At 71.1% G+C, this 10969-nt stretch overlaps 1 protein-coding gene across 6 annotated transcripts; it reads left to right on the top strand.

Annotated features, from left to right (window-relative positions):
- Positions 1 to 60: 60 nt before the first annotated feature.
- TACC3 (transforming acidic coiled-coil containing protein 3) lies at positions 61 to 10335 on the top strand. Of its 6 annotated transcripts, none has more exons than XR_016228003.1 (16): positions 61 to 200; positions 2246 to 2408; positions 3115 to 3254; positions 4139 to 4906; positions 5043 to 5118; positions 5238 to 5343; positions 6868 to 6920; positions 7233 to 7342; positions 7446 to 7560; positions 7646 to 7750; positions 8226 to 8302; positions 8420 to 8463; positions 8744 to 8904; positions 9715 to 9910; positions 10001 to 10121; positions 10211 to 10335. XR_016228003.1 is itself a non-coding variant. In XM_070067822.2 (16 exons), the coding sequence occupies exons 2-16, from the start codon at positions 2247 to 2249 to the stop codon at positions 10274 to 10276; spliced, it is 2211 nt and encodes a 736-aa protein (XP_069923923.2). In that variant the 5' UTR covers positions 61 to 200; position 2246; the 3' UTR covers positions 10277 to 10335.
- Positions 10336 to 10969: the final 634 nt, after the last annotated feature.

Consider the following 10969-nt stretch of genomic DNA (forward strand, 5'->3'; position numbering starts at 1 on the left):
GGCGGGGCCTTCCATTGGCCGCCGCTGCCCTGCGGTCCCGCCCCCGGCCGCGCGCTGATTGGCCGCGTGGAGCCAACAGTCAGTATTTGAATCCGCCGGCGCGGCGGGCGGGAGCGCGGCGGCCTCGGCGTCTGATCCGAGTCCTCGGCGCGGAGCTAGCGGCGGCGGCGCGGGCCTGGCGCCCGGCAGCGAGCGGGCAGGTAGGTTGCGGCTGCCGGGCCCCGCACGGCGTGCGGCCGGGCTGAGGGGGCCGTGGGCCCGGCCCGGGGGCTTCGCCGGGGCCCTGCGCGGGCGGGCTGGCTGGGGGCGGGGCGCGCGCTCCCGCAGCCTCGCTCCTCCCGCCGCGTCCTGCGCCTCCGCCTCCGCCTCCGAGACGCCTTCCCGACCCCTGCCGCTTCCCGCAGGCCCGTGTCCTCGGCTCCGCGCCCCCGCAGGGCGACGCGCCTGGCGCCCGGGGTGTCTCGGGCTGGGTTAGAGACAGGGCCCCCGACAGCCGGGGCGCCCCCCGATGGCCAGAGCAGCCCGGCGGGTGCTGGTGGCTGTGCCCTGGTCTCCCCCCCCCCGGGGACTGCATCCTGGTTCCCCCCCTGGGGGCTGCATCCTGGTTCCCCCCCTGGGGGCTGCATCCTGGTTCCCCCCCTGGGGGCTGCATCCTGGTTTCCCCCCTCCCGGGGGGCTGCGCCTTGGTCTCCTCCCCCCGGGGCTGCGCCCTGGTCTCCCCCCCCCGGGACTGCGCCCTGGTCTCCCCCCCCCCCCGGGACTGCACCCTGGCCTCCCCCCCGGGGCTGCGCCTTGGTCTCCTCCCCCCGGGGCTGCGCCCTGGTCTCCCCCCGGGGCTGCATCCTGGTCTCCCCCCCCACGGGGGGCTGTGCCCGGTCTCCCCAGGGACTGCGCCCTGACTCCAAGGTGACTGCGCCTTGGCCGCATGGGCGGGAGGGCAGCTGGGTAAAGCGGAGCCCCCAGCCCTGCCCTGCCTGCGCGGCGCTCCCACGGGGAAGCTGGTCAGCCTGCAGGCCCCACGGCTCAGCTGCTGGCTAACGCGCCTCAGCGCTCGGCCCCGCCCCCTACCCGTGGGAGCCGAGGCTGGAGCTTTGGCCCTGCCCTGTGCCTGCCCTGGCCACTGCCGGCATCGGGTGCGCCAGCAGGTGATCTGGGCAGAGAGAGAGGGGTCGTCTGCGCGGCTTCACTCCCCAGGGGACCGTAACCCCCCGGGCGGGGCCGCGCGGGGCAGGCGCTGGGGCCGTCTTCACTGCGCTCCAGGCCATCAGCAGGGACTCCATGTGGGCTGTGGCTTAACCCTGTCCCCAGTACATCTTCCTTTTAAAAATGCAGTGCCCCTCCCACGGCCCCCCAGAGAGGCTGGGCCCCCTGCCCCCAGCTGCTCTGCCTACCTGAGCCCGCTGGCCAGGCCAGGTCCAGCAGCCCCGGCCGTCCACTCAGCACCACCGTGAGCGCCTGCTCCGGCCCCGCCCCCACCCCGTCCCAGGTGTCCGGTGGGGCCGGTGATGCCCTGGTCTCTGGCAGCCTCGCTACAACACCGGCAACCCTCAATGGCAACCAGTTCAGGTCCGGCTGCTCCACTTCCCCTCCGGCTCTGCTGTGGCCTGGGAGGGCAGTGGAGGATGGCCTGGGTCCTTGGGCCCTGCACCCGTGTGGGAGACCCAGAGGAAGCTCCTGGCTCTTGGCTTCAGATTGGCACAGTTCCGGCCATTGCAGCCAGTTGAGGAGTGAACCCGCGGATGGAAGACCTCTCTCTCTCTGCCTCTGCCTCCCCTCCCTCCCTCCCTCCCTCCCTCTCTCTCTCTCTCTCTCTCTCTGCCTCTCCTCTCTGTACAACTCTGACTTTCAAGCAAATAAATCTTTAAAAAAAAAAGTAAAAAGTGTGTCCTCTTGGTGACCCGCATGGAGCTGGTAGGAGCGGAGTCTTCTAGAACCTTCTGGCCTCTGAAGGTCCGCGTGTGTGAACGCCGGGACACCCTCCCGGCAGCTGGGTCTGCTTTGCCCGGGGCCCTGCAAGCGCCCGGTGCAGCCCCACTGGCAGCTCTGAGGGAGCCTGGGGCCTCCTGGCAGGGTTTCCCCGGCCTCTGCAGCAGCTGTGTCCCCACCCCGGGCCGTGGGGCTCGGGCTCGGAGCCCCCCGGAAGGGGCCGCTGGGCCGTGGGCACGCCCGAGCAGCAGGGGCGTCCAGGCCCGTGTCTGCCCGTCCGTGGTTGTCCTCCCCGACGTGGCACGCTCTGCTTTTCCAGAATGAGTCTGCAGATCTTAGCTGACGAGAACGTCGCCGGCGACAAAAGCCCAGAAAACTGCCACTTCCTGTTTTCGTCTCCGGAAGTTACCGGCAGGTCGTCCGTTCTCCGCCTGTCCCAGAAGGAGAATGTGCCGCCCAAGAGCCTGGCCAAGGCCGCGAAGGTCGGGGCGGGCGCTGGCGTGCGAGGCTGGGGGTCGCTGGGGGGTCTGCTCTCTGCTGACCCTGGGGTAGGGGTCACCCGGGGTCTGCTCTCTGCTCTCTGGGCTGGGGGTCACCCGGGAGTCTGCTCTCTGCTCTCTGGGCTGGGGGTCACCCGGGGTCTGCTCTCTGTTCTCTGGGCTGGGGGTCACCCGGGGTCTGCTCTCTGTTCTCTGGGCAGAGGGTCACCTGGGGGTCTGCTCTCTGGGCTGGGGGTCACCCGGGGTTTGCTCTCGGCTCTCTGGGCTGGGGGTCACCCGGGGTCTGCTCTCTGTTCTCTGGGCAGAGGGTCACCTGGGGGTCTGCTCTCGGCTCTCTGGGCTGGGGGTCACCCGGGGTCTGCTCTCTGCTCTCTGGGCTGGGGGTCACCCAGGGTCTGCTCTCGGCTCTCTGGGCTGGGGGTCACCTGGGGGTCTGCTCTCTGTTCTCTGGGCAGAGGGTCACCTGGGGGTCTGCTCTCTGCTCTCTGGGCTGGGGGTCACCCGGGGTCTGCTCTCTGTTCTCTGGGCTGGGGGTCACCCGGGGTCTGCTCTCTGGGCTGGGGGTCACCCGGGGTCTGCTCTCTGGGCTGGGGGTCACCCGGGGGCCTGTTCTCTGGGCTGGGGGTCACCCGGGGTCTGCTCTCAGCTCTCTGGGCTGGGGGCCTCTCCTCACTGCCCGCTCCCCCAGGTGACGTTCCAGACACCTGCGCGGGACCCACAGACGCACAGGGTCCTGACGCCTAGTGTGACCAGTAAGCTGGAGGCCCTTTCTGCCCTGGATGGCGGCGCTGGACCTGAGAACCCTCTCAGTGGGACGCAGAAAGAGAAGTGAGTGTGGGTGCCGTCCACCGCGGCCCTGCCTGCCTCGCGTGGCCCCTGCCCGGCGTGGTCCAGCGCGTGTGGACACTGGTCCATGGCAGTTGCTGGCTGGCTGGGTGGCCATGCCCTGGCCACCTCAGCCCTCGCTCCTTGCGTGGCGGGCTGTCCCGGCCCCACCTCTGGGCCTTCCGGTCTCCCGTGCTCACTTGGCTCCTGGGTCTGCGCCCCGCCCGCCACGCTCTGAGCGGGTGGAGGCGGAGAGCGGCTGGCGTGTGACCGTCGGGGGTGGGGGGGCGGCTCGAAGCTTCACCGCCCAGACGGTGGCCGCCGGGGCTCTGTGTGCCGGCGTGTGCTGTCTAGACACCAGGGCCCAGGACGGGGTCTCCCTGGCGTGGTTCGTGCCGGCTGTGGCTGGCCCAAGGGGCCAGAGCGTTCTCTTGAGCAGATCTGGGGTGTGCAGAGGGAAGCGCCCCCAGTAAGCACCCACCCCCGCCTTGCTGCCCTGCAGCCTCCCTGTCCTCTGGGGGAACTGGCCGAGGGAGCAGAGGCCACCGCTGTTGTTACGACAGCCCAGGAGGGCGTGGGGCGGCTCGGGGAAGGAGGCTCCCAGCTGCTGTGGGCCTGACCTCCTGCCTGGGGTGGGGGGCCCTGCGCGTCACCCTGTGAGGCGCGTGTGGCCGGGTGTCGGCGAGGGGGAGCAGAGCGCTTGGGCACAGAGCCCCTCCCCTGCCACGCTCAGACTCGGAGAGTCGGCGGAGCAGGGCGGTGAGCGTGGCCCACTCCACTCCCGCCCCAGGGCTCTCGGAGGGGGGCCCGCGGCAGGCTGTCCGCGGGGGTGCGGGGGTGCGGGGCTGGCAGGCTCCCGAGTGGTGACCGCGACTGTTTCTGGGCAGCCAGCAGCTCCCCAAGGAGGCGGGCCCCGGCACAGCCAGCGGACCTCTCCAGAGGCAAGCAGTGGCCGCCACAGCCGCGACAGCCACTCCTGCGGGGCACGTGAGCTCAGCCGTCCTGCGGGGCAGTGCCTCGAGCCCCCCCCGCAGCCCGGGACGTTCCGAAAGCCAGACACTGTCCCCAGGGCCGGGACCCAGCAGCATCCCAGGCCAGCCTCCGGGGGTGGCGGCCCAACCCGCGCCAGAGACTCCGCCCAGGGCCTCACAGGGAGGCTCCCACGACGCTCTCTGCACGCCGCGGCCCACAGCTGCCTCGCCTCTCGGCACAGGTCCTAGAGAACCACACGGGGTGCTGCTCGTCTCCCCCACAGGCCTGCCTGGGGGGGCCCCGGCTCACCAAGAAGACGGAGCCCCTCCCCCTGTGGGCTCCACCCCGGTGGACCCCCTGCAGGCCAGCGGGGCCGCAGCCCCAAGTCCTCAGAAGGGACAGGCCCCTGGGACTGCACTTGGCGCACTGGGACGGAACCTCCCTGGCGAGGCCAGCAGCATGGTGCCCTTGCAAGGAGAGAGGCCCGAGGGGAGGCAGGGGCAGGCCGAGCCTGCACCCCCGGGCTCTCCCCACCTCGGCCGGGAGGAGCCGCCTGGCCCGAACCTCAGCCCGCGTGATGCTGGCCCCAAGGCTGATGGCACAGAGGCCCTGCCCCAAGAAAGCCCTGAGGCTGGCCAGCCGGGTGTGGGGCCTGTGGCTGCCGAGCCCTCGCCCCCGAGCCAGTAAGTATGGGGCGGTTGGGTGGGGGCAGCCGCTCCCCGGGGGGCTTCCTTGGGTCACCTCCCCGGCCGCCTCCCCGGAGCCGGCTCGGCCTGGCAGGTGGCGGCCGTGCCGGAGCCCTCTGCTGCCCCTCTCCAGGCAGCCGTGTGTGGCTTCGGTGGGCGACGCACCTGAGGTACAGACGGTGGCCGAGACCCCAGGACCAGGAGACGAGGTGTGGCGCCCACCCCGTGCCGCCTGCCATGTGCCCTGTGAGGGGGAGCGGGGCGGGAGAGGCCACAGGCGCTGTCGCTGGCGGCTGGGGCACACCGCCCACTCCGACCTCCTCTCCAGCAGGGAACCCGGGAGTCCCCCAGCACGCCGACGCCCAGGAGCTGTCCGGGCAGGGGGCCTGTGGCCCTGGAGCTGGAGGAGGAGAGCTTCAGAGACCCCGCCGAGGGTGCGTCCTGGGCCGCGCTCACAGGCTAACGCTGTGGCCACAGTGTCACGGGCAGGAGTGGAGGGAGCGGGGACCCTGGTGGCGGGAGCCCTGCCGAGCGCACAGCTCGCCCCCGGGTACGGGCGGTGGCAGTGCAGACCTGAGGTCCCAGAAGGCTGCCCCGGAAGCCGGCAGGCATGCGGTGACCTTTGGGGCTGAGAAGGCGTCATCTCGGTTTTGGTCACTTAGAAACTCGGTCGTGGAAGGCTGGGAGTGGAACGGAGGGGCCTCAGCTGGAGAGGCCCCCCACCCCGTGGGCCCTGGGCAGCCCCGCGCCCTGCCTGTCCTGCCCGCGCCCGGGCTGGGGGCGACTGCCTCCCTCCTGAGGGCTGGGGGCCTTCACAGTGCTGCGTCCCCACGTCCCTGCACCGGCCCAGTGGTGTGGCGGGGCTGCCTGTGGTGCAGCTGCCCCTCCCTGACACACGTGGGCGTCACGTGCTCCAGGGCCATCTGTGCGTGAATGTGCAGAGCCATGTCTGTGTGTTTGTGTGCAGAGCCATGTCTCTGTGTGTGTGTGTGTGCAGAGCCGTGTCCTTGTGTGTGTGTGTGTGTGTGTGCAGAGCTGTCTGTGTGCGCATGCACAGAACGGTATCTGTGTGTGTGTGTGCGTGTGCAGAGCCGTGTCTGTCTGTCTGTCTGTGTGTGTTCGTGGGCAGAGCCGTGGTCTGCTGTCCTGGGGCCATCTGTGCACCGTGTGCAGAGCGATGTGGCGTCGGTTTCTCCGTGGTCATCGCCTGCTGGCTGAACGCCCGGGGAGAGGGGCGCTCGCACGGAATGTGTGCACGCGTTGTCCTCGGCAGTCCCTGATGGCCGGTGCTGCACACCGGGAGGCACGGTGCCGTTTCTGGAGTCGGCGGTCTGCACCCCGGCCCCCGCAGGAGCTCCTGGTGTGGGTGCCATCCCACTTGTCTCCCTCCTCAGAGACTCGTTTACTTACTCGAGAGGCTGAGTGACAGAGGTCCTCCATCCGCTGGGTCAGTCCCCAGATGGCCACAGCAGCCGGAGCTGGGCCAGGTAGAAACAGGAGCCAGGAGCTTTTTCCAGGTCTCGCACGTGGGTGCAGGACCCAAGGACTTGGGCATCTTCCACTGCCTTCCCAGGCCACAGCAGGGAGCTGGGTGGGAAGTGGAGCAGCGGGACTCGAACCGGCGCCCATGTGGGATGCCGGCCCTGCAGGCTGGGGCTTTATCTGCTACATCAGAGCGCCGGCCCCGATAAGTTGATTTTGTGAATGGTTTAGGCCCCTCGAGGTTTTCCAGCCTCGGATGACGTGACAGGTGTTTGTTCTGGAACAGCTGTAGACGGGTGCTCACCCCAGCAGTGCCTCGGGTGCCGCGCTCGGTGCCCCCGCCCCGTGAGAGCAGTCGGCTCCCAAGTGGCAGAGGCCTGAGCCGTGGGCCAAAGCTCCGGTGCTGGGCTGGGCGGAGGGCGGGAGGAGGGTTGGCTCCCAGGGCCCAGCCGGGCCCCCTGACCTCTGCCCCTCAGTCCTAGGCACGGGGGCCGAGATCGATTACCTGGAGCAGTTCGGGACCTCCTCGGTGAGTGTCCCGCGGCACCCTGGCCACGCCCCCCCCCGTGTGTGTCCCGCGGCACCCTGGCCATGCCCCCCCCCCAGTGTGTGTCCCGCGGCACCCTGGCCATGCCCCCCCCCCAGTGTGTGTCCCGCGGCACCCTGGCCACGCCCCCCCCAGTGTGTGTCCCGCGGCACCCTGGCCACGCCCCCCAGTGTGTGTCCCCCGGCACCCTGGCCACGCCCGTGCTCCAGCCCTCCCTGTGCTGCCGGGGCTGTCCGGTGTGGCCAGGGCGTCCCCGGGCCGCGTGGAACCCGCTGAGTGCCCCGCCTCCCCCAGTTCAAGGAGTCGGCCCTGAGGAAGCAGTCCTTGTACCTGAAGTTCGATCCTCTCCTGAGAGACAGTCCTGTGCGACTCGTGCCGCTGGCCACGGCCGCTGAGGCGGACAGGTGCGGGCGGGGTGGACAGGGGCGGGCAGGCAGCAGCACGGGGGGGCCCCGTGCGAGCAGACGCGTGTGGGCTGACCCAGCCGCCTCGCTCCTCGGCCCCCAGCACGCAGGTCGCCGCTGAGCCCTCGGGGGGCCCCCTGGACACGCTGCTCGTGGACCTGGACCTCGGGGGAGCCCTGCCTGTCCCTGTGAGCGCGTCGGGCCCCCTGGAGCCGCAGGTCGCTGATGGTGGGGGCTGCTCGCTGGTGCTGGGTGGGAGGAGGCGAGGCTGAGAGCCTTGTGACGCGTCTCTCATCCCTGCAGGTGCCGGCCCAACCCCTGTGTGTCCTGGAGCCCAGCTGTCCACCCCTGCCCGTGGGGCCCATCGTGGACGTGCTGCGGTACAGCCAGCGAGACCTGGACGCCGCAGTAAGGGGCAGGCCGCCCTGGGGCTCGGCGGGGCGGGCGCAGCCGCGGGGCACACCTGAGCAGGTGGCAGTGGGGCCTGGTGTCCGTCTGGGGCGTGGAGGGCAGCTCTGTCCCTTTACCACCCTGCCCTGTGCCATTCCGAGCCTCCTCCAGGCCAAAGTCCATCTGCACCATCCTCTGGGTTAGGACCCCAGCCTCTGCCCTCAGACACGCAGGGCCTTGGCCGTTGGCACCTGGTGTGCCCGGCTAGAGTCACGTGGGGCTGACGGGCACACCGGGAGGATGGGCGCTGCGGGGCCTCTGCTGGGCTGTGCCGTGGCGGGTGTCACGATCCAGCGTGTGAGGCATGTGAGGCAGGTGGCCTCGGCCTGGCCAGGGCCCCCGGGGTCCCCTGAAGCCCCGTGGAGCCCGTGACTCCTGACGTTGCTGTGGGGAGGGGCGGGGCGTGCAGCTCCCGCGTGTGTGTGATTCCCAGGTGCAGGCGGCACAGCAGGAGAACCTGGAGCTGAGGAGCCGGTGTGAGGAGCTCCACACCAAGAACCTGGAGATGGGGTAAGGCCGCGGGCCGGCGGGGCTGGCGGGGCCCGGGGCTCGTGGGGCCGGCGGGGCTGGCGGGGCCCGGGGCTCGTGGGGCCGGCGGGGCGCAGCACTGACCGCCCTCCCCCGCAGGAAGATCATGGACGGGTTTGAGGGGATCGTGTACCAGGCGATGGGTAAGTGCCCCGCGTGCCTCGTCCGCCCACGGCCACGGGGCTCTGGGCAGAGCTGTGCTGGGCCCCGTCCTGTCCCCACCGGCTGAGTGCGTCCAGCAGCTCCTGTGGTGGCTGGGCTCGGGCCGCTGCACTCGCCCCTATGGGACTGCGTGAGGGCGGGTGTCCGCTGGCCCCGTGCCGGCCTGGCCCATGCGGTGGGAGGGCCATCTGGCGGGCCCGCGCTTGCCAGCGCCCTGGTGCCTGGCATGCCGGCACCCCGACCCGGCTGCTCGCTCTGCAGAGGAGGTCCAGAGGCAGAAGGAGGCTGCCAGAGCGGAAGTGCAGAAGGTCCTGAAGGACAGGGAGCAGCTCGCCGCGGACCTGAGCTCCACGGAGAAGTCCTTCTCCGACCTCTTCAAGCGCTTCGAGAAGCAGAAGGAGGTGATCGGCGGCTACCGCAAGGTAGGGCTGCCCGCTCCTCGGCCCGGCCTGGGGCAGCCGTGCCCGGGGGGCCGCAGCGCGGGGTCGGAGACGGGGGCGGCTCTGCCGGCTGCAAGGACAGCGAGGCTGACCGCTGGCCTGGGGGCCTCCGTGGGTGCCTGGGGTCAGGGTGAGCTGCCTGTGTCCATCCTCAGGCCAGTGGCTGGTCCCCAGCCGCCCACAGAAGTAAAGTGGGTACTCCATGGGGGCAGCTCTGCAGAGCGAGTCGGGGAGGGTCGTGAGCACAGAGCCGGGCAGGAGACACCCCCAGGGGCCGCAGCAGCCCCCAGCCCTGTCGGCACGTGACGCGCTATCGGCTGTCCTGGCGGGGGCCGGAGACGGGGCCCTCCGACAGGGCCGTCTGCCCCGGAGACGCTGCCTCCCTTGCCTCGCCCGTGCCCGTGCCCGTGTCCGTGTCGGGGAGCTCCACGGCACACTGAGAAGCCACTGTCCTGTGTGCAGAGGCAGCGCTGGGCTGGACGCCGGGGGCAGGGAGGAGCTCGGGTCAGGGGGCGTGGAACCGGGTGCTGCCCATGGCTGCGGGCAGCAGGTGGCGGGGAGGGGACCCCCGCGGGGACGCCCGCTGCGCACAGTGGCGACTTCCCAGCCAGCGAGGGGCAGCACCTGTGCAGAGGCGAGCGTGTCAGTGTCGGTGCAGTGGGCGGGGCAGCCAGGGGAGCTCGGGTGGCAGGCGCTGGGCCCTGCTGAGCCTGGGGGAGGCGGCCCCCACGCCGGGGCCACCATGCTGGTGTCAGCTGCCAGCCTGCAGCCCGTCCCCTCTACCGTGCCCAGGCACCAGGCAGGCCTTGCCGTCACCCCTTGTCAGCTCGCAGGGGTGGCTGGGTGGCGTGAGAGAGGGCAGCTGTGGGTGCTCCCCCCAGAACGAGGAGTCGCTGAAGAAGTGCGTGGAGGACTACGCGGCGCGGGTGGAGAAGGAGGCCCAGAGGTACCAGGCGCTGAAGGCCCACGCGGAGGAGAAGCTCAAGCTGTGAGTGCCGGGGGGGGGGGGGGGGCACCGGGTGGAAGGGCGGGGCCGGGCGGAAGGGCGGGGCTTAGCCGCTGCCCTCTGTCCGCCCAGGGCGAGCGAGGAGATCGCCCAGGTCCGCAGCAAGGCCCAGGCGGAGGCCCTGGCCTTCCAGGCGAGCATGAGGAAGGCGCAGATGCAGATCCAGTCGCTGGAGAAGACCGTGGAGCAGAAGGTGAGGCCCGGGCCCCCGGCCGCCCCCAGCCGCCACCCGCCTAGCCGCCACCCGCCCGCCCCCAGCCACGGCCGCTTCCCTCCTCCCAGGTGAAGGAGAACGAGGAGCTGACGCGGATCTGCGACGACCTCATCTCCAAGATGGAGAAGATCTGAGCTCGCTGCTGCTTTCAGCCGCTCTCTTTGGCTGCTGAATAAAGTTCCCCTTAGGCTGCCGTGGGCTGTCGCCGTCTGGACTGTGCAGTGTCCCCAGCAGTGAGGGCACCGCTGGGCGGGCAGGGCAAGCTGGTGGCCCCGGGAGGCCAGGGGAGCCCCAGACGCTGGACATGGTGCGGCCACGGCACCCGGCGGCCAGCGCGTGCGGCACTTGGGTGGCGGGGAGGACCCAGAGCAGTGTGTCCCTGCAGAAGCAGCCCCGTGGCCGCCCCTGCCCCCAGCGCGGCCCGGCTCTCTGCTGTCCCCAGAGAAGCAGGAGGTAGAACTGCTGCCCAAAGCCCAGTGTAGACAAGCGGCAGCGTCTCCGAGTGATAGTCGGGGCTGGCTGCAGACAAGGCCCCCGCTCGTGCCTCACCCCGGAGCAGCCCTGCTCCTGGGGGCACTGAGGGGGTTCCGCTGAGCCCCAGGGACAGGTGCAGGGGGCTCGGCAGCCCCAGGAGCCCTTCCCAGCAGGTGGCGGCTCAGCCCTGACTCCCCTTGGCCGGGGCGAGGCTGAGAACGGGCCTTCGCCCCGTGCTGGGGGCTGGTGCTGCCGGCCTGGACCCCACATCCCCAAGAAGCAGGCAAAGGCAGCGGCCAGTGAAATGGGCGAGGCCAGCGGGGGCTTCGCTGTCCACGCAGCCTGGGGAGGGA

Source organism: Oryctolagus cuniculus, chromosome 2 (genome assembly GCF_051225735.1).
Source record: "Oryctolagus cuniculus isolate XC-2025 breed Fujian yellow rabbit chromosome 2, ASM5122573v1, whole genome shotgun sequence".
NCBI classification, from domain to species: domain Eukaryota; kingdom Metazoa; phylum Chordata; class Mammalia; order Lagomorpha; family Leporidae; genus Oryctolagus; species Oryctolagus cuniculus.